General features: G+C 43.1%; 3 protein-coding genes across 5 annotated transcripts; all 3 read right to left on the bottom strand.

Moving 5' to 3' along the window:
* Nucleotides 1–217: 217 nt before the first annotated feature.
* Nucleotides 218–7,129, bottom strand: ino80da (INO80 complex subunit Da). The gene is made up of 10 exons (XM_031858414.1): nucleotides 7,041–7,129; nucleotides 5,161–5,407; nucleotides 3,986–4,797; nucleotides 3,762–3,861; nucleotides 3,451–3,675; nucleotides 3,116–3,225; nucleotides 2,852–2,985; nucleotides 2,426–2,652; nucleotides 2,123–2,280; nucleotides 218–2,028 (listed from the first exon to the last, which is right to left on the bottom strand). Exons 2-10 carry the CDS (start codon nucleotides 5,376–5,378, stop codon nucleotides 1,016–1,018), a joined length of 2,997 nt encoding a protein of 998 aa, XP_031714274.1. The 5' UTR covers nucleotides 5,379–5,407; nucleotides 7,041–7,129; the 3' UTR covers nucleotides 218–1,015.
* On the bottom strand, nucleotides 7,031–13,888 carry LOC116389599 (NADH-ubiquinone oxidoreductase 75 kDa subunit, mitochondrial). Its single transcript, XM_031858417.1, has 19 exons — nucleotides 13,786–13,888; nucleotides 13,026–13,105; nucleotides 12,536–12,630; nucleotides 12,332–12,439; nucleotides 12,144–12,220; nucleotides 11,853–11,934; nucleotides 11,585–11,715; nucleotides 11,307–11,492; nucleotides 11,083–11,217; nucleotides 10,877–10,991; nucleotides 10,628–10,773; nucleotides 10,413–10,541; nucleotides 10,186–10,315; nucleotides 9,940–10,100; nucleotides 9,689–9,843; nucleotides 9,261–9,436; nucleotides 9,043–9,177; nucleotides 8,814–8,886; nucleotides 7,031–8,201 (listed from the first exon to the last, which is right to left on the bottom strand). Exons 2-19 carry the CDS (start codon nucleotides 13,102–13,104, stop codon nucleotides 8,110–8,112), a joined length of 2,205 nt encoding a protein of 734 aa, XP_031714277.1. The 5' UTR covers nucleotide 13,105; nucleotides 13,786–13,888; the 3' UTR covers nucleotides 7,031–8,109.
* Nucleotides 13,889–14,903: 1,015 nt separating this feature from the next.
* On the bottom strand, nucleotides 14,904–20,197 carry cmklr2 (chemerin chemokine-like receptor 2). Of its 3 annotated transcripts, none has more exons than XM_031858558.1 (3): nucleotides 17,411–20,197; nucleotides 16,413–16,531; nucleotides 14,904–16,305 (listed from the first exon to the last, which is right to left on the bottom strand). In XM_031858558.1, the coding sequence occupies exon 3, from the start codon at nucleotides 16,269–16,271 to the stop codon at nucleotides 15,192–15,194; it is 1,080 nt and encodes a 359-aa protein (XP_031714418.1). In that variant the 5' UTR covers nucleotides 16,272–16,305; nucleotides 16,413–16,531; nucleotides 17,411–20,197; the 3' UTR covers nucleotides 14,904–15,191. The 3 variants fall into 3 exon arrangements, with proteins under 3 accessions (XP_031714418.1, XP_031714420.1, XP_031714419.1); XM_031858560.1 differs by having other exon boundaries at nucleotides 14,904–16,301; XM_031858559.1 differs by having other exon boundaries at nucleotides 17,505–20,197.
* Nucleotides 20,198–20,279: the final 82 nt, after the last annotated feature.

The following is a 20,279-nucleotide window of genomic DNA, read 5'->3' as shown; positions in this document are numbered from 1 at the left end:
CATCAACACTGACACTCATTTATTTGCCTTTAAAATAATCCACTCGGTGTGACCCGAGAGAAGCAGGCTGACCTGATCACTGGTCTCTAGCTCCGAGTGAAATAGTTCTGCTGTAAAACAGTTAGAGAGGCCAAAGTATGTTCCTGATCCAGCCTGGACTCACAAGTGAAGCTACATGTAACGAGACCAATAAAATACCGTACGATGCTAGAGTTATGTTAATGTGTTTATTGCTTTAAGAAACTATATTTACCTTCAAGTGTCTACTGGGCCACTCAGAGTCCCACAACCAATGGTGAGGTCGGAGATATTTGACATCTGAGCAAACCGATAAATGAGCACATAAACAGTATACACGATATAAAAACAGCTGTTTAAAAGCATTTTGGTAAATTCATACTGTGAAATCTGACTCGGTAAGATTCTATATCATGATAACAGTTAAATAGCTTGAAACATAATGGGGGGGGGGGGGGGGGGGGTCACACATATCACAACCTGTACTCTTTGTTTTTCCAGAGGGTGACAGAAGCCGTGTATGAACAGGTGGAGATGCAATGGCTGTCTGAGCAAGGCAGGGTACAGTTGATCATTTAAAAAGACAGGACTTGAACTGGCAAACAAACCGACCACCGATTGAGGCTTCTACGTCAATGAATTCTGAGCACTGCGACAGATAATCTCTGCTAAGGTCCTTCCTCGAATTTTCACCCGTTTATTTCATCACAAAATCTGACTGTGTCCCCCCACCCCCCCACTGCTGACGGAACCACAAGGCATCAAACTAGTGGACTCACACCGACTTAAAAATCCCAGAGACCGCCTGGCTACAGGATCAAAAGAATGAAAATAGAAAATATTGAGGTTGTGCAAATTCATTATCAAATAGTGCACTATTACCACATTGCACACATGTAGCAGATGAGGAGGGGTGGTCGATCAGGAGCCAGACGACTGGATTTGTAAGTGACTGAGTCCACAGTCCGCCACGCAGCCGCTGCAGGCCCGACGGCTCTCATTTGCTTTGCGTGAAGGGCGGCGTGGCGCTGTTGGCACTTGCAGCGGTGGCACTAACGATGGAAAAGCCAGCGGGGGGCGCTGTGGAGCTGTGGCTCGGCTGAACGTCTTTCGGGATGCCACTGTGGGAGGCCAGTTGATGGCCAAAGGCCGCGCTGAACTGTGGGAGCTGTTGCTTGGGGTGCGTGGAGGTCAGAAGATCGTGTGAAGAGGCCGGGAGGGAGGATGAGGGGGCGGGGGAAGTCGTTAAACCCTTCAAGCCACTCTGGGGCATCGCCGAGAGCGCCGACATGGGCTGCAGCGTCACAGAGTGCGTGGTGGCTGGGGGTGTGGACAGGGAGGTGGATATGAGATGACTTTCTGATCCTATGAGATTGCCGAACTGTGTGGGGTCCGTGAGGGGGAGAGGGAGATTGTTCCATGACGAGCGCGGGGGTCCCGGTACCCCGCTGAGAGGGACTTCCAGCAGCAGAGGGGTGTCTGTCTGGAAGGTGCTGGCGTGGGGAGAAGATATGTGGTCACTGTACGGGGATGGCACGTGCTCACTGCTGTAGTGGCTGCCTTGGGGAGACGATGTGGGCGCATCCGACTTGGTCAGGATGTGGGATGCGTGCGTCCGGGAAAACGTTCGCTCTGCTATGGAGGTCTGCGTGAGCAGGGAGGGGTTGGTGGGGGCTACTGTAGAAGAAGATGACGTCTGGGGCTGGTTAGCGGGCTGAGATGGCGGTGAGGGGGGGAAGTGGCCCCCGGTGGACTGCAGTAAGTTGTCCTCCAGCTCGAGGCTGGTGAAGTTCTCCGTAGGCATGCGGCTGTTGAGCAGGTCCCCCATGCTACCCGGCTGGACTGGACCAGGGAACACGGTCATGGCTCGGTGGTCCACTCCTTCAGATGGGGCCAGGTCTCCCATGGAGGTCAGGCACACCAGAGAGTCTGGGTAGGACCCCATCGCCTGCAGTGCACGCACCAGCTCCTCAGCCTCTTCCGTGGTGGGCAATAAATCTCCATTCTTACCTAAACACACACAGAAGCAGAATTTAACACTATAAAATCACAGATAGAGAGGACTTTACTAGCAGAAACATGAAAGAATCAGCTGTATGACAACCTTCAAACAAGTCGAAGACCTGCAGGTCATCAGGTAGTCTCGGTAACACGTCGGAGAAATCCTCCTGGTTCAGCTCGAGGTCATTTGGAATGTCTGCCATTTCATTGGTGATGTCGTCCGGAAGCTCCTCCGTACTCATGTCTGGAGTTGACGGGCTCCTGGTACAACGATGAGATAAACTTAGTGAAGAGACACAACACGTGTGACACGAGAGCCCGTGAATGAGGGTATTCTCCCCGACACTGGATCTCGGGGCACTTAAATTTGAAAGTAAACAGCGGAAGAGACACAAGTGTGGCAGACCTGATGCTGGCCTGTGAGGGCATCGCTAGGCTTGTAGAAGGCATTCCCAGGTTCCCCTGTGGCAGCGCTGGAGGGATGGGTTTCTGAGGCCTCCGCGGTCCTCTCCTCCTCTTCTTCTTGTGTTTTTTGGTGAGTGCCGGTGGTTTGGTCTTTTTACGTGGCTTTCGCTGTTGCTGCTGCTGGTGGTGCTGCACTCGTCTGTTACCGTCCCCTCGCAGGAAATTATCCTGTGTGTCATATATGAAAGAGCATTGAGTCATAACATTATCCCGTAGGAGGAGCAGTCACAAGCAATAACGGGAAAGTTAAAGGAAACTTTCGACGTTTCGGGAAATACGCCTATTCAATTTCTTGCAGAGTTAGATGAGAAGACTAATACCACTCTTATGTGTCAATCTTCTCGTCTAACTGCGGAAAAAAACTCACCATTTTTTTGGCATGCTCTTCACAGAGTGGTGTCTGGTGCGTGATGTCAAACACAGGGATGGAGCACTGCTGACCATCTGCAAATTTGGCTGTGCAACTAGCGAAGAGCTGCTGGGAACGATTCAACAGAATGTCTACAGAGGACAATAAAGGAAATAACACACTAGACGGAAAGCCTATGATCGTAGTACTCCACAAATCACAACCCTTTTACAACTCAAACTGACAAAGCTAGTAGTATCGGCGACGTGGTGGAAAGGATACGCTGAAAGCAGTGTCGAGTGAAGGGCAGAGCTCGGTTGTTGCAGGCCTGGCCCTTTGTGCTGCCGGTGCAGGTCCCCGCATCTGTGCTCTGCTGCCTCGCCGGAGCCACACTGTAGAAACATACAGAGCCGGGGCTGAGCCAACAGCCACAAACAGTGACAACACTCCACATTTGTGATGTTTTGTGCGTTTCAAATCAGGAGATGACAACGAGTCAGTCATAAAAGCAGCACACTTTGCTGTTTGCACGGGTATAAAAACACATTCGGTTGATGGGAGGGTTTCGTGACTGGGAGATAATCAAAAGCTGACGACTGTGACATCTGCGAGATTACCTTGAGGAGCTTCGAGAGGCACCACGTAACTCCTGGATCAGCTGGCCAGCACAGTCGGGGTTGTTACTGGCAGCGTGCAGCAAGGCTTTGCGGAAGGCATACCGGTATCTCTTTTGGCGGATACTCGCCCTCTCCTGCCTGCACATGTGCTTGTATTTCTCCCGGAGATACGAACAAAGCCTAAGCAGCCGCGTTCTCCGCGAGGAACCGCTGTCGTCCTCCAACCTGTTCAGAAAACAATAGACAGCAATCATGACGAGAAGCACCAGGTCAAAGTTTAGAACTGTGGGGAAAAGTATTAGAATACCGACTCATTCTGTGGTCTCCACGAGCTCTGGAAAGGAACAAAAGTCTCTGCCTCCTCCTCTTCATCATCATCATCAGCAGCACTGTCTTCTGACCAGTCCAGTCCTGGAAGAGAACTTGTTAGAGCAGCTCATCTATCTCGGCAGGCTCAAATCTCAATTGCTACACTATCCCACATGAATTTATATGCATGGAAAAACTGAGTGGTAAATGCATTTAAATTAAGCACCTAGATGAGGAAAGAGGTCTCCGTGCTCCTGGTGCGTCTTGGCACAGAGCTGCACCAGATGTTGCAACCTGGCCAGGCAGCTGGCAGAAGGTGAGAAGGCAGCGGGACGCATGACAACCGTGTGCCGCTGATTGTTACTGCCAATGTCCTTGCAACTGACAGGCAAGTGAGTAGCGGTGAAAGGCATTTTCCTGCTGAGTGACGGCCCAGAAGGCTGCACTGGACTGGGTGCTGCATTAGCGGGCATCCCTGGAGGCAGAAAGTTGACCGTCTGAGGTGGTGGTGGATTGCATAATAAACCCTGCTGCTGTCCTGGGAAGATGAAGGAAGTCACGCTGGAGTGCTGGGGCGGCTGGAGAAGACCTGACTGCTGCCGTGGGAGATGAGTGTTGAGAGGCGAGGAGGGGTGGACACGGGGGGCAGGGGAGGGAGTAAAGTGCTCAGGAGGTGGCTGGAAGAGGTCCGTGTCATGGCAGAGTTTCTGGTTGAGCAACAGCCGACTCTGTAGTTTCTTCTTGATGGCGCTGCCCTTCCGAGGAGTACCCACCTCCTCCCCATCTGTGTCGTCCTCATAAAAGGCAAAAGGGTCCAGGAGTTCCTCATCGGGGAGGGGTAACAGGCGTGTACAGGGAGGAGATGGCGGAAGTTCACCTAGACCATTGTGAGCTTTCAGAGCTAGAGAGGGCACAGTTATGTTGAGAGCCACTGACTCCAGGTGAGCCCGGGAGCGCATCTCCTCCAAAGCGTCATGCTTCTTCTTCCGTTCCTTCTTGGGGATAAAGCCCAGAACCTGCAGGTGGCTGTTACAGTATCTGGAAAACAAGAGCACAACCTCAGCATTATGTTGATCATGTAATTGCGACATGATTTGTGATCATTTTTACATCATCATTATCAATTTCATTCAAACAATTAAAATGATTGTGGCGTTATTTTTTGCAGAGATCTGTGCCAAACAAAGATGTTTTATTAAGTCTGTAGAATATAATGTGTAACAGGGCATCTCTGCAGCACAACAATATTTGATTAAAAATTGTATTTTGACACACATTTCACCATTAACAAATATTTACATTTTAAAAATTGGAGTAGGTCATGTTGCGATTTTGACATAATTTAAATTAATTGTGCAGCCCCAGTGGAATACGCTACACATGCACATGAAACATACACACCTGCGGTCCTCCGACTTGGGGATGGGGTTGGTACATCGCTGGCTGTTGTACTTTGCCACATATTCACATTGCTTGAAGGGGGCCGTCTTGTCCTCCAGAACGTGCCGGATGCAGAAAGCATAGCCATTTAGTCTGCGTTGCTTGCAGAGCTTTGGGCTGTATGAGCACAACGGCTTATTGTCCACCTCTGAGAAGTGTATGTGTTTGCCTTCATACATCACGTGACTCTTGTTCTTGACAACATCAGCTGATTGGATAAAGTCGGGGAAAACCAAGAATTACATCAATAACACATCATATTGAGGGCAACCATGCATGCACATGCAGGGTTGAGAGACATGGAAATAGTCACCATTTACCTAGCTCTTATCCCTAATATGATTGGTATTTAATAATAAATATTCAGGAAGCCCACATAATTATGCAATATAATTTTATTGCAACTGATTTGATAGTTGCTTGATCGTTTAACTACTATTTGACTGTATAATGTGAAGAAAACTAAATTGCACTGACATTCTAATACTTATTTGAGAACAACTTAAGTCTAGACAAACTTTGCTTCTGAATACTGGTTGCATTTACACCTTCTCATCCTCAATGTGAAAATACCATAAACAGAGAATAGGTCATTATAGCCAACAGTCCATTCAATTATCCTCCAAGCTAGCACTTACAAGATAAGATGATGCTGGTACAACAGCATCTTGCATGAAAGCAGCCTGCTTGACAAAGTTAAAAGCTAGAAACCTGTGACCTGCTCTTGTGTGTGCATCATTTACAAACTATCTGAACTCTAAAACAACTCAATCAAAAAGTCGCCTTTTCAGATTCAACAAGAGTGTAACGCTTCACAACAAACAAGCACACACACCGGCTGCTACGGGTATATTACAGTACACTGTAACGATTATTGTAGCGTTAGCTGCCCCGCTTCAGTAGTAGCTTAGCTGCTACATTTAACATGAATTGTGTGTTTTCAGGGTTGTTCTAAGAGCACTACGTTCCTGACAGCTGTGGTCAATGTTGGACATACAAGGACGTGTTGGCCAATTGCCATTTGTATCAGCCTGGGCTCACGTTCACAACTTTAGATACGGAGAACCGGACAAGCAGCAAACGGTGACTAACGTTAGCTGGCTATCATTGGAGCCCGGGGAGCTAGCTTGCCAACATTAGCTTGAAGCCGTTGGACAGATGTGAAACTTTACACTATTAAATTGTAAGCGGATCTAACTGTTAAGTGTAACATACATCCACAAGACATAACTTGATCTATCTTCAGGCAGAAATACATTTCATCAACATAAAACAGACACGAACATTTCAATTTGATAGTTAGCTCACAAGCTATCAAAGCTAAAAACACAAATTAGTAGGCGGTAGCTAACCAGGAAACGGAAACATCAGCAAATGACAACACTATAAAAGGTATATTTTCTGTTTAGTTTCATAAAGAAAAATGCTAGCGTAATCATACATTACATGAGATAACTCGCCCCAATCGTGGGATTTTGTGTATACAAACACGGCACATTTATAGCCAAATTCGTCCAAACAAAGGGTCTACATACGAGGCTTAAGGCCTGTCCCCGAAGGCCTCCGTAATGATCGATATGAATTATTGCCACCATCATTGCATAGTGTCACGTTAGCAGACTATACTACTTGAAACTGACAACATTGCATCACTTCTCATATCTACTTAAAGCGCCGAGTCATTTGGTCAGATCATAAGTCATAAAATAAATGAGTCATTAATAGGAGGCCTATTAGCTTCGATAGCACAGCGGCCTATAGTTGACCGCTCGGCCGTTTGAAAGCAGTGCAAAACGGTACACTCAGAAATCGAGACCGAGGCTGTGAATGATTTCGCTTACCTTGAATTGGTATGGGCTGTGTAAGGTATTCGCTCCAGACAGACGGCCGAAAAGTCTGTTCGATTCAGCTAGGCTATTTCTGCATCGATAGTCGAGATAGGATAATAACAGTGATCTTCATCGAGCTTGGTATATCTTGATATACGGATGCATTTAAATATAGGCTATCCAGAGCAAATTACAAGCAGTAGGCAGGCTGCTGAGGATTTTTGTTGGATCCACAGCAGACTCCTCACAGCACCACTACAGGCACTGCGAGGACATGACAACAATCCGCTCAACAACAACAACCTCTCCTACCATATTGGAAATTCAACTTTGTTAAAAACCCCTACAATGTTGAAGTGTCATGTTGATCTCTTTAGGACAGATATGGCAGTTTCGGTGAATGACAGTGCCGTTTGCATTTTTCACATTTTAAGCAATTTGGTTAAACTATATTAACTGAGAGGTACTGCAAAGTGTTTCAGTGGAAATTCATCTGGACCAGGGCTATCGTCCTCCACATAGATGAGTTGCCAGCCCTGCTGCCACTCTTCCTGCCGGCTGTTTACTGATGATGGACCACGTGCCTGACAGATATAGGAGCTAAGTTGTATTGATTTCGCATAAAAACAAGAACGCACCGTCCATGGCACCAGTACATATATATTTTTTTACTTTTGACATTTTTTAATAGGAACACACACTTTCTATAGAAAATTGGTTCATACACAAATATACATTCTTGTAATACTATATACTCCATATACCTTTAGGAAAATATAATCTCAACACTTTTAATGTTAGTAATTTATAATAAGACAATATATTAAATGTACTTTTGAATAAAGATTTTGAACCTTTGGTTACACCTACTAAAAAGTCATAAGAGATGAAAACAAACTGTTAGGTGTCTTTGGAGATTTGGTAAAATAAGCTTACATATCGACTCTGTACGAAGCACATGCTTCCATAATTTGCATAGATGATGAGGCACCTACTATAATAAAACAGTGCAAATTCTAGACATGTGCAAATGGCTGAGTTGTGCGTATATATATTTTTTGGCTGTGCTATGCATCGCTCTTTAGCATATGGATGGCTCGTCCACAGCTTGTGCTCCCTCCCTGACAGCTTTCACACACTTGGCCATCGTCTGGGAGGCTCTGCTTATCGGATCTGTGGGCAAATAACACAAGATTTTTTTTTTTCCTATAAACAAAATAAACAATTACTTTCATTTCCGAGTATGTACACTCTAGTCTACGTATGCTGGTTCAAACAGAGTCAAAATCATTGTGGGTGCTCCAGGCGGCTTGCCTTCATAACAACTGCAGAAGTAACAAAACACTTCCTTTAATAGGAAGCACAGCAGTAAACAACACAAAGTCTTTGCTCTGCTTCTATTTTTCTTGAGAGAAACCTCTGATTACTGGCATTTAAACAGGACACTTTGAATGATTACTTTATTCAGCCATAGTGTAACACTTTTGTGGGAATTGTCATTTTAATATATTTAATTTGGATAGAAAATAATAACTAATTTAACACATTAGCTAATGAGGGCATATAATGGCACATTGCAAATTAGATGCAGTTATAAAAGCTAGAATATGTGACATTAGTATTAGTATTGCTATTAGTATTTCTCTCTATAAAAATGAAATAAACATGAATATATTTAAATTAAGGCGGTGATACATCACTGCTGTGTTTCCTGGAGGATTTCGGAGTGAAAACAACATTTAGACTAGGTTTAGTGAGAGGAGTTCCAGAGTACTAGTGACCCACCTGTCATATAGAAGTCCTTCACAGTAAGCTGTGGAGGGACTAAAGGTCCAGTAAGGACAGCCTGGTTCACTGCCTGAGAGAGATAAGCCAGATATCGCCATCATTATGAAGAACAGTGTGAAGCAAACTAAGATAAGGAAAAATTGAATAAGCAGACATTTAAGTAAAGCTTTGTTGGTGCCTCCTCTGTAATCCACTAAACACATGCTGGAGGAAGATAACAGCTGACCTTTGACAGTTCATTAGCCTGCTTAAAGTAGTTGGCCTCCTCCACATCGTCATATCGCACCAGATTTGGGGAAACCTCTGCCATTCTAGCACGCACTTCATCGAGGGTTTCATATGGCAGAGTCACTCCAGCAAGCTTGTAGATGGACAGAGAAAATACACAGTATTTAGTCTTACTTCTTATTATTTAATACAACTTTATTTTGTTTGGTAGTTCACCTCAGATATGGCTCTGATGATCTTCCAGTCCTCCCTTGCCATGCCCGGGGGAGTCACAGCCACTTTGGTCTGCTGGGCACGGCCCTCCGTGTTCACATACGTGCTACATTTCTCAGTATACGCAGCTCCAGGAAGTATGACGTCAGCCATTGGTGCCCCAACATCCCCATGGTGACCTGGGCAGTTATGGTACAGAACATTTAAATTAAGCAAGAAAAAGTTTGGTGCTCCCTGACAGATTCTGTAGGTGTCTACTGGAGGGATAAACACCATTGTTTTGGGTGCATTTACATGTGGTCAAGCAGTATCTCTTTGCAATCAGATCACCCACAATGCAATTTAAAGCAAAGTGTACAGGAGGGTATCAGATGCCATACATGCATTCATGTAAATGAAAGCTTCTGCTGCTGTGCAGTAAGACAGCGGACCTTGATATATTATAAAGCTGTCCTTCGGGAGGTCCTGGCGAGTAATGCAGCCGGCATCAGCTCCTAGTAGGAACAGAACTTTGGGTGGGTTCTTTCTGATCGCCTCCACACCTGGTTTGTATCCAAGATCAAGTGCAGCCACTTGACTGGCAACCCTGAAGACACAGGAAAAAAACAGCACACATATTACAGTAAACATCCCTCTTGAACACTCCCGGTTCCCGAAAGCTTTCCCTCTAATTTTTCAAGACCTGTGAAGCACGTTGAGAACCTTCCAGGTTTCCTCAGCGCCACTGCTGATGCGAGCGTTCTGAGCAATGGTTGACGCAGCAGCCATTATCGCGGCCCCGTCCTCTGTCTGCAGACAGCTGCTTCCAACCACAACAACAGGATGCTTAGCTTTAGCCAAGACCTGCCAGAGACGATAAAAGACACAGAGACTAGGAAGAGACTTTCAAGTTGACTGATAACAATCATTACATTACTGAGAGTGTTACCTGGGAGAATGGGTGAGTTCCTGACGCGATTTCCTGAAGAACCTTGGCAGACTCCCCAAGATGGTCGTATGTGTAACTTAGGTCCACTTCCTTTCCCAAAAGAGCCACTTGCAACTCATTGTGAAGCCAGCTGAATCAGAGACGCCAAGAGCATATTAAAGGATGCACATTTTTGTTGAACATGACTCAGATTTACTCGTCTGACACTGTTCAACTACCAAAAATACCTTTTTCTGATTCGTGCATTGATGAGAGGAGCCTCATAGCGTGGGTTTGTGCCGACCAGAAGCATCAGGTCGGCTTCTTCAATGCCAGCAATCCCAGTGTTTAAAAGATAGTTTGAACGCAGGTCAGATCTAAAGAAGCCAAAGTAAAATCAGAAACTTAACTTCAAGTCCAACTGGCTGTGTCCCATCTCGTTTCCTTCTCTCTGTGGCCTTACCCAGCTCCAGCCATTGGGAACACCTCCTCAGTGCACAGGTTGTCACTATTCAAACGGTTCAGCAAATCCTTCAGGGAAATGAGAGCCTCTGCATCCACCAAGCCCCCGACGACAGCAGCAACAGCGTTTCCTTCAACTCCTTGCAACTGTCAAAGAAACAGATGTTACTTAGGACAAGCCTAAGTTGAAACAACAAGTTGCAAATTATCCTACACTGTTACACAAGGTCGTTCATCATAAATTACATACTACTCCAGCCACTCGAGTCAGCACATCTTCCCAGGTTGTGGGAACGAACTGCCCACACTCGTTTTTCACCATCGGCTGAGTAAGCCGCTGCCTTTTGAGTCCATCATATGCAAACCTGTCAGGATAGGAAGCAAGGCAGAGCTCAGCAATGACGCAAACATCATACATGACACCTTAAAGTTAACTTTGTGTCGTTAGAAAAGTACCTGGTTTTGTCTGAGATCCACTCCTCATTAACATCCTCGTTAAGACGAGGCAAGATTCTCATCACCTCGCCCCCGCGAGTGGTCACCACAATGTTACTACCCACAGCATCCAGGACATCAATGGATTCTGTCTTCCTGCAGAAAACCAAAGATAATACATGAGATTAAAAACTAACCTTTGACCCTAAAAAGTGACTCAAAAAGGTAGAGCACAATCCAAAAACCTGGTCTCCCAAGGGCGAGCCGTGAATGCATATGGTTTAGAGGTGAGGGCCCCCACTGGGCAGATATCGATAACGTTCCCAGATAACTCCGACATGAACATCTTCTCCACGTAGGTCCCGATCTGCAGGTCATTGCCTCTGCCAGTGGTGCCCAGGTCCTCCACTCCTGCAATCTCACTGGCAAAGCTGTAGGAGCAAAAAAAAAGACTTATTTTCATATACTTAATTTAAATCAGCATCTCAACTTACTCTAGATATTGATTGAATGTGTGACGCACCGCACACAGCGAGTGCACTGGATGCAGCGAGTCATAATGGTTTTGATAAGGGGACCAATGTTTTTGTCTTCCACAGCTCTTTTGCCCTCAGTGAAGCGGCTCCTGTCACTGCCAAACTGCATGGACTGGTCCTTCAAACAAAATAGTGTTCAGTCGTATTAGTCAATCTTGTATTAATTTATAAATAAAATAATGCAGTTTTGGTCATGCAGACACTCAAGCCTATAAAAAACACATCTACTGTTCACTGGTGGTGATTTATTTTTACCTGTAGGTCACATTCTCCCCCCTGATCACAGATTGGACAGTCTAATGGGTGGTTAGCCAGCAGGAACTCCATCACACCCTCTCTGTGTAAAATGAAACAGGTTACTTTAATACAAAGAAACATTCGATTTGTTGTGTTTTTTTTTTGCTTGGGAGAGATGTGGGTTATCATATCACCTCAGTTGAAAATTGCCCACATACCACTTGGAATAATTACAGAGCAATATTAACTCTAACCAAACACAAATATGTAATATTATCAGAGAATACAATGTCTTACTTTTGATCCTACCTTGCCTTTCTTGTTTTGTCAGAGTTGGTTAAAATGTTCCAGCCCTTCATGACCGGCATCGCACAAGCTGCCACCGGCTCCAAGTTGAATGAAAAATGATTACTGATTATTCCAAGTTATACAAGGCAAATAAGTGCAGCATGCTGGCTACCATAAATAGAAACAAAAACACACGACCCGAAGCTTACCTTAGGAACTTTCTCTATCTCCACCAGACACATGCGACAGTTTCCTGCAACCGACAAGCGCTCATGGTAGCAGAAGCGAGGAATCTGCATTCCTACCTTTTCACACGCCTTGTGACAAGATTTGAGTCAGTGTCAAATCTGATATCATGACTCAATATGTCAACAATCAATCTATCTATCTTATGCATGGATTTAGCGTGTTACCTGCAACACGGTGGTTCCCGGCTCCACCATGATAGGGTTCCCATCCACGAACACCTCCACAAGGTTACTGGCGGCTGCTGTTGCTGCGGTGCGAGCTTCAAGCACAGGCAAAAAAAACATTTTTATTGCAAATCTTTCCTTTTCTTTTCATCCAAGAACTGTTACTTAAAAAAAAAAAAAAAAAAACAGCTGCATAATTTATCACCATCTATATCACATCCTATTATGATGAATCCCGGGTATTACAAAGTAACAACACATGATTGCCACTGAGTACTATTGGCTACATTGAGCCAGCAACAGCCTGGCACCAGATGTGGTATCTGGTAAATCTGTAATCCTGCCTATAATCCATCAGTGGAGCAAAGTGACAAGGGTTCAGGTGCTTGCACACAACAGACAGCATACAACATACAGCCTGGGTGTTCTGCTGATACACAAGACACACATATGATCAATTAATCAGGTTATAAAGTGACATCTGTCTTACCATTGTTCGTTGCAGCCGTACTTCCTCTGATAATTGCTGCTGGAAAAAGACTCCGGCTCACAACAGGCAAACGCAACATGCTGCAAGAGAGTCAACGTCACGTGTAAAGGTTCTACTTCTTCTTCTTGTGTCAAGTATCGACAAGACTTTAAGATGTTCAAAGCTGCTGCGTCATATAAACCCCGAAGAACCGTAAAACATGTATGCAACGAGCAAGCAAAACAATAGCAGAAACACGAGCAAACGTTTGTCATTTAGATGCAGCTAATTTATACTGCGACGTATTTAAAAAAAAAAAAAAAAAAAGAACACGTCTAAATGATAGCCTGCTATTCATGGTGCCCTTTAAAAGGACATGTTAAAACTGTTAAACTACGCCAAATGTAACGAACCTTAGACTTGCCAAATGATGGAACTACCAAGCAAAGATTATACGCTAGCTGAGTGTGTTAGCTCGCGACATAGTCATATTCTAACGTTACGCCAATGATACATAGTATCAACTGCCACCGCGAGAAGCAGTATTTCAACGTTTGCAATGTTGACTCCAAAATCACAAATGTCACTTTGCCTCAAACAAGCTAACGTAACACGTGAGGTCAACCTATTTCTAGAAGACTAGTCCGTTTATTCTAATAAGAAGCCGGTTCTAACGTTCGTTCAGTGGACTAAATGTTGACGACATACTTAACGTTAAGTATGTCGTCAACATTTAGTCTGAAATACTATTTCCTAAACACTACGGTGATGTGTTGCTTACCTTGCCAGTGTTTGGGGTTAGTCTCTGGAGACTGCCTGCGACGCAGATGGCGCACTGTTTTATTATTCTGCTGCGTCACGGATTATGTACTCCTGTATCGGCTATAATAATCCAAGGCCACTTTTTCCTCTACTTTTCCTGCAATTACTGACTGGTCTAGTCTGTGGTAAAGTAGCAGCTACAGCAGGATCTCTCACATACACAGACCTAATCTAGTTAACACTTAATTCGTTTTTCATCCTTTAATGAGCCACTTTAAAGAGCAGTTAATTGAAACGATGGAGGGGTCGCAGGTACACCAATTTTCCACAAAGTGAAGTGAATGCTGATTGTAGTTGTTGAAGAAGTCTAAATGTTTGCTACTTTTCCCTGATTTTTACAGTTATTCCAGGGATTCAACCTTCCGGTCACAGACAGGATGGTAAACTATTTTATGACCAACAGTCGTGTCATCCTTACAAGTCAGAGTTCACCAGAAAGAAATAACAGGAAATGGCTGGTAAACAGAACCTCAGGAAACGGAAGGAAATGCACATCATGATTTAGGGTTGTGGATGTAAACTGTGTGTAAACTGTGAAATGTAAACTGTATGTATACATAAAACATCAAATCCTGCTTTTTTATTGACAGACTCTTCTCACATCAAGTCAAACAATATAAAGAAAATACTCAATTTACAAAGAACAGTAGGCCTACATGTTCAGAAGAATAATTTTATTAAGAAATATGCTATTTACTTGTAATATATTAGAATAAAACATTTATACAACTCTCAATAAAAATCAGCTTACTTACAATACATTAATAGGTGACAACCAGCCATATACAGCTGTATAAAAACATACTAATGTTGACTACCAATAGATTTATGCAACATATCTCATCTCTAACCAAAAGATGTCGTTCTTCAAGAGTAGACTACAACAATAACAAATTCAGTAGGCTGAATACGTTATTTGCATTTGATATAACACTGCAACTAATTCATATGGATACATCATTTTGTTTTACTTTTACTTTGTTTATAAAATCACAGAAAATAGTAAAAAATATCAGAATTTTATATATATATATATATATATATATATATATATATAATCCATCAATTCATTATCAATATACTAGCAGATTATTTTATTTTTTTCTCGCCTCTTTCATTGCAAATCACTGGAGTTGTGCAAATGTAAACTAAAGGGAAAGATATATTAACTCCATGTGCACATTATGCACAGTTCTGCTCAGCTTTTCCTTTCAGAGTAATTATGCACAACTCTGTCCAAATTAAACAAAATAGGAAAATCTTGCCACTACAGCTGGAAAGAACAGCAACGATAATCCTCCACATTTATGGTAAAGTAATAGCCATTCTTACTTTCATGTTTTTCATGGACAACAACTACAGTAATCATACAGTTGATGACTCCACAGGCTCCTCTGGGACACTGTCCTGGTGATCTCCTGGCACAGACTCCATCTCGGTGGCAGAGATCGACTGGCTGAGCTCTCTCAGTGAACTCTTAGTAATGTCCAGGCATGCACGCTTCAGGATATGACGCACCTTTTTGCCCAGGAGCATATACAGGAGGGGGTTAATGCAGCTGTTAAAAAACCCTAAACTGGTGGCAAGAGGAAAGCCAGATTTCAGTATGTTGTGCAGGTATAATGAGGAATGTACGGATAACTCCATCAAGCTAAAAGTATGAAAAGGTGCCCAGCATAAAAAGAAGGCCAGAATTACTGCAGAGACTGTTCTGGAGAAGCTGGACAGCCGAACCGAGCCGCCAGATTGATTCACTTTGATTGTCAAAAGTATACCCGTCACACATATGGCAGTAAAAGGCAACAAGAAGCCAACAGTGGTACGAATGACCACTATCATAATGTGTCTCATCGCCACTGTGTGTCCATCCTGTGTGTGGAAGTTGTTAAAGCACACTACCTTGTCGTGTAGGCGCATGGTGTCACGAAAAATCAGCGCAGGGCAGCTCAAGGCAGCAGCCAGCCACCATATGCAACCACATACAACCCAGGCCCTCTCTATAGTGCGATACCTCTGAGACCAGCTGAGGTGGACCAGAGACACATATCTGTCTATACTGAGCACTGTGAGAAAGAGCACACTGGCATACATGTTCATCACAGACACAAATGAGTTGAGCTTACACATGACCACACCAAAGTCCCAGTGGAAGTCCCGCAGTATGTAATCAATGTAGAAGGGGAGGAAAAGCACAAACACAAAGTCTGCCAAGGCTAGATTGAGCAACCAAACATTGTTGACTGTGTTTTTGCTTTTCAATGCTATCACCCAAATAACAGTTCCGTTTCCAATCAGACCAAGCACAAAGGAAATAATGTAAATGACCACTGAGATTATGTGCATAGTTTCCCTCTGCCTGTGGTCTACTTTAAGTTCTTCTAGGTCTCCGTACTCCAGGTAGTAATCATAGGTGTAGTTCCCATAGTCCTCGCCGGAGTCATCCATTATTGCAGAGCTTTAACCTCTGTGGTGAAGCTATCTGCGGGAAGGAAAAGCTCATGATAAGATGCATTCCTTTAAGATGATCCATAAACACAGTAATTCAAAACATTCCCATCCGTTATAATCAACGACACGTTGTCTCACCTCACACACTCTGTGATTACGCTGCTGTTCTCCAGAAGGATCGAGTTGTCTGTCCTGTCCACCTTTCTGATCATCCAGTTCCTGTGTTGAAGTTAGGACTGGGTGTGTCCTGACTAACCCTGGAACAAAGTGTCAACATTCGTTTGGATCAACAGTGTGGAGATGCCCAACAGATGAGGCGGAATAGTGTGATTCATAGTGTTGGTTGTATAAGTAAACATGGAAAAACTGGCAAATGCTGTATTGTTACGCAATGCACCCTTTTAATTTAGTTGTGCATCTTTCCCAAGGTTATTACCAAACCAGCAACTGGGTGAAATGTTAGATTTCTTCCCATATCTAATATTTGTATCTTCATCAAGGCTAGAATGGGGCACCAACTACAAGTTTTACTGAAGCCAGATTAACACCAAATTTAAAAAGACTTTGCGGTCTGAGGTGAATGTTGTTTAACTTGTGTTTTTATCAGGCTTTTTCCAGTCTTCAATACAAATCTATTCATATATATATATCCTATTGATAAACTTTGTAAAACAAAAGTGTAAGTAAACAGAACAAAGTTAAGATTAAGAATATTAATTAAATCTCAATTTCAAAGAGAAAAATGAAATAGATAATGAATAATCAGACTTTGCCATAAAAAAATGTGTTGAAAAAAAGTAACAACAGACCAAAGAGAAAATGTAGGCCCATGCCATATCAGTTCAATCACTCAACAAAATAATTATACGTAGACTATGTCCTTTTAAAAGTATTAATATAACAGTAAACAATAGAGAAAACACCGAACGCTGAAAGCAGAATCAGTGCAATCAAAGAAGTAGAACCGGTCTCACAGGAACAAGGGCTCCTATACAAATCTCAGTAAACGATGCAAACACATTGTTTACGTAATTAATAGCATGTTAAGTGGGAAACACCTCATAATAAAAGTGCCACATGCACACTATTGGCATACTAGCGGGATAAACATTTTAAAAAGACAGCGCATCGCTTACCTAAAAGTGCAGAGCTCCCTTTTATTAGTATTTGGACCAAAACACCGAGAGCTCCCGGATGAACGTGACTGCTAAGGTTTAGCCCTTTAGCTACCTTTGTTTTTGGCCGGGCCTCGTCAGTGTAACTTCCCCACTCGGCTTCAAAACTCTTTCTGCGGCATGTGCAGTCTTTCCGTGAGTCCATCCAAACCCATCTCCGTTGGGAGGAGACGTGCAGTGGGCGCGCCTCGCTGACGCGTCAAACTTGGACCGCCGAATGAAGAAAAGTTATTGGTTACTGGTACAGAAGAATGCTCTCATTCACTAAACCGAGCTGCGGCTGCTTTTCATAACAGCAGTGTAAACCACGCAGTCTGCGGTGTGTAAACCCGGAGCGCCCCTCTTTCTCCCCTCGGTGACTAAACGGAGAAGTTTTGAATGCTGCAGATTCTCTCCTAAAATGCACAAATCAACGTTTTAATATTAGTATTACTATGCTGTAGCATGACAGCTACAGCATAGTTGATCACAGTGATTTATTACAGAATTTTCCACAACGTTTGGGGACTTGTGAAAAGTTTAAAAGAAAAAAAGAGATGGTCCATATCCGTATGTGTCACACTCATCATCAATCAACTCCACCCCCTTGGAAAAAAAAAGTTTTTTATTAAGCCTCAAGCCCAAGCAGAGATAACCCTGATGACATCAGCAGGGGTTATTTTTCTCAGACTTGCTAATGCTCCTCCAGAGCCACAGAAGACATTATACAACTGCTTTCACAGGCTGAGTAGCACTCCCACCACGAGTTAACCAACGCTCATGTGCTCAAATTGTGTTCTTAAGTACAAATACTAGGTGTACTTTACTTTTATTCTTTCATTTATTTATTATTACTTCCATTTTATGCAACTTCGGACTTCTCTACTCTACATATCAGAGGCAAATAATTGACTTTCTACTCCACTACATTTCTCTGTATACCTTCTTGCACCCTTCCTGTCCAGTGAAAACCATGTGTCTCCAAATGTGTTGATTTTGAATTAGAAGTTGTCTCATTAACGGATTCAGAAAAACTATTAAGTGTTCATCTGTGGGTTAAGTAAATTTGCCCCACATCACAGTTTATAACACTGCTTGGTTTTCATTTTCAAGCATACCACCCCAATCAGTGATGTCACAGACTCCAGTTAAAGGCACAACACCTGCATCACTGATGGAGGCACAGCCAGAACTTCTTTTCAGGTTGAACATTTTAGCTTCCCGCCCTGTGATGTTTTACCCTTTATATCTTGAACAATAAGTAAGTCACATTGAAAACTAGTGAAATGACCTTCAACTGTTTCGAAAAAGTAGCAGTAAATTACAAACATGTCTATTGCTATTAAATTTGTCAAATGTAATAGGTTTTTCAAACTGATGCAGGTTGAACTCAGAGAGACTTCATGTGGACTCTGCTGCTTACTCGTCCCTTTTTGTTTCATCCGACAGCCTTGTCTCAGTTGTCTCAATTTCCAGTGACCCAAAATGACCAACTCATCCCTGTGTGGACCACTCAGCCCTGAGGAGGGAGGAGCTGTCACATTCTCCAAGAGCCCTGTGTGTCTGAGATCTGCATCGCCCAATGAAACCTACAAGTCATGCCATGCACTCGTTATAGTTCATGGCCCGTGTCACACAGTCTTTCTTGAAGATTTTCTGCTGTTTCTAAAAGAGACTAGGGCACATTCAATGTCCCCACTGGGACTTTTAATGAAACTTAAAGGTGTTAAATTCGAAATTCAGAGCATTAATATAGCATGCTCTGCATGGCGCTCATACGGCAGTTAGCTGATAACGCCTTCCTGACCCATAGCGGTTCCCCCTCAGGTAAACACTGTTAGCTCTGTCAGCACTGTTGATGTTGTTCGCACTGTTAGTGCTGTTAGCACTGTTAGCCACTAGCCAATAGCTCAGCCATTGCCATGTTGAGAGCCATGTGGAGGCAATCCCTCAATCATATGCTCTGAATTTTGAATTTAGCACCTTTAAAGAAGCAAATTGTTGACTGTGGAAAAGTTTCCTTTACTTCTATTTCATTGTAATTTCATTGTTGTGATCGGTTCTTCTATAATAAGATAGACGAATATGAAATTGTGTACTAAGAGTGGCAATAATGAAATGTAACTACATTTACTTGTGTACTGAAGTACAAATTTAAGGTTATTGCATTTGATTTGATTATTTTATTATATGCGACTTTATGGCTCACTACATTTATCTCAGACGGGAATATTGTACTTTACACTCCACACAATTTTTTTTTGAAAGCTATTAGTTACTAGTTACTTTGCATATCAGGATTTTACATAGAAAACATATGATCAGCTTCAACAATATGACACAATATTATAGGTTGAACCACCCCATAACAGTATATAAAGTGGTTAAGTTTGCCTTAACAAGCTAAAACAGTAAAATGTGACTTTATACTAATTGATATATCAGTTGTAAAATTAGCCACCAATGGCTAGTGACCACTTTTACTTTTAATAGTACATTTTACTGCTAAAACCTCTGTTTCTATTTCAGTTAAATTATGAATGCAGTACTTACTCATGTAATATTGTGTTATTGCTAAAACTTTGAGTAGAAGACCATTTAGACCCATGAAATTAAAGAAGCGGCTAAATGCTTATATCCTCCCCTAAAGCATACACATGTATTATATATTAGGCTACAACAATAACCAAGACATTAAGGCATACAATTTAAAATGTAATATTGTTTTTTTTTTCTCATATTCACAACAAAAATACTTATCGTGTGTGATCACACAGTAGGTGCGAGTGGGTCGTTTCCTGTTTTGTTTCTGGTCGATGGGATTTTACAGCCATGCCTTTGAGGTCACCTG

The sequence above is a fragment of the Anarrhichthys ocellatus genome, unplaced genomic scaffold (genome assembly GCF_004355925.1).
Source record: "Anarrhichthys ocellatus isolate YVR2014 unplaced genomic scaffold, GSC_Weel_1.0 scaffold20, whole genome shotgun sequence".
Lineage (NCBI taxonomy): Eukaryota > Metazoa > Chordata > Actinopteri > Perciformes > Anarhichadidae > Anarrhichthys > Anarrhichthys ocellatus.
The sequence above is the reverse complement of the archived record's forward strand: the minus strand, read 5'-3'. Positions and strand labels throughout refer to the sequence as shown.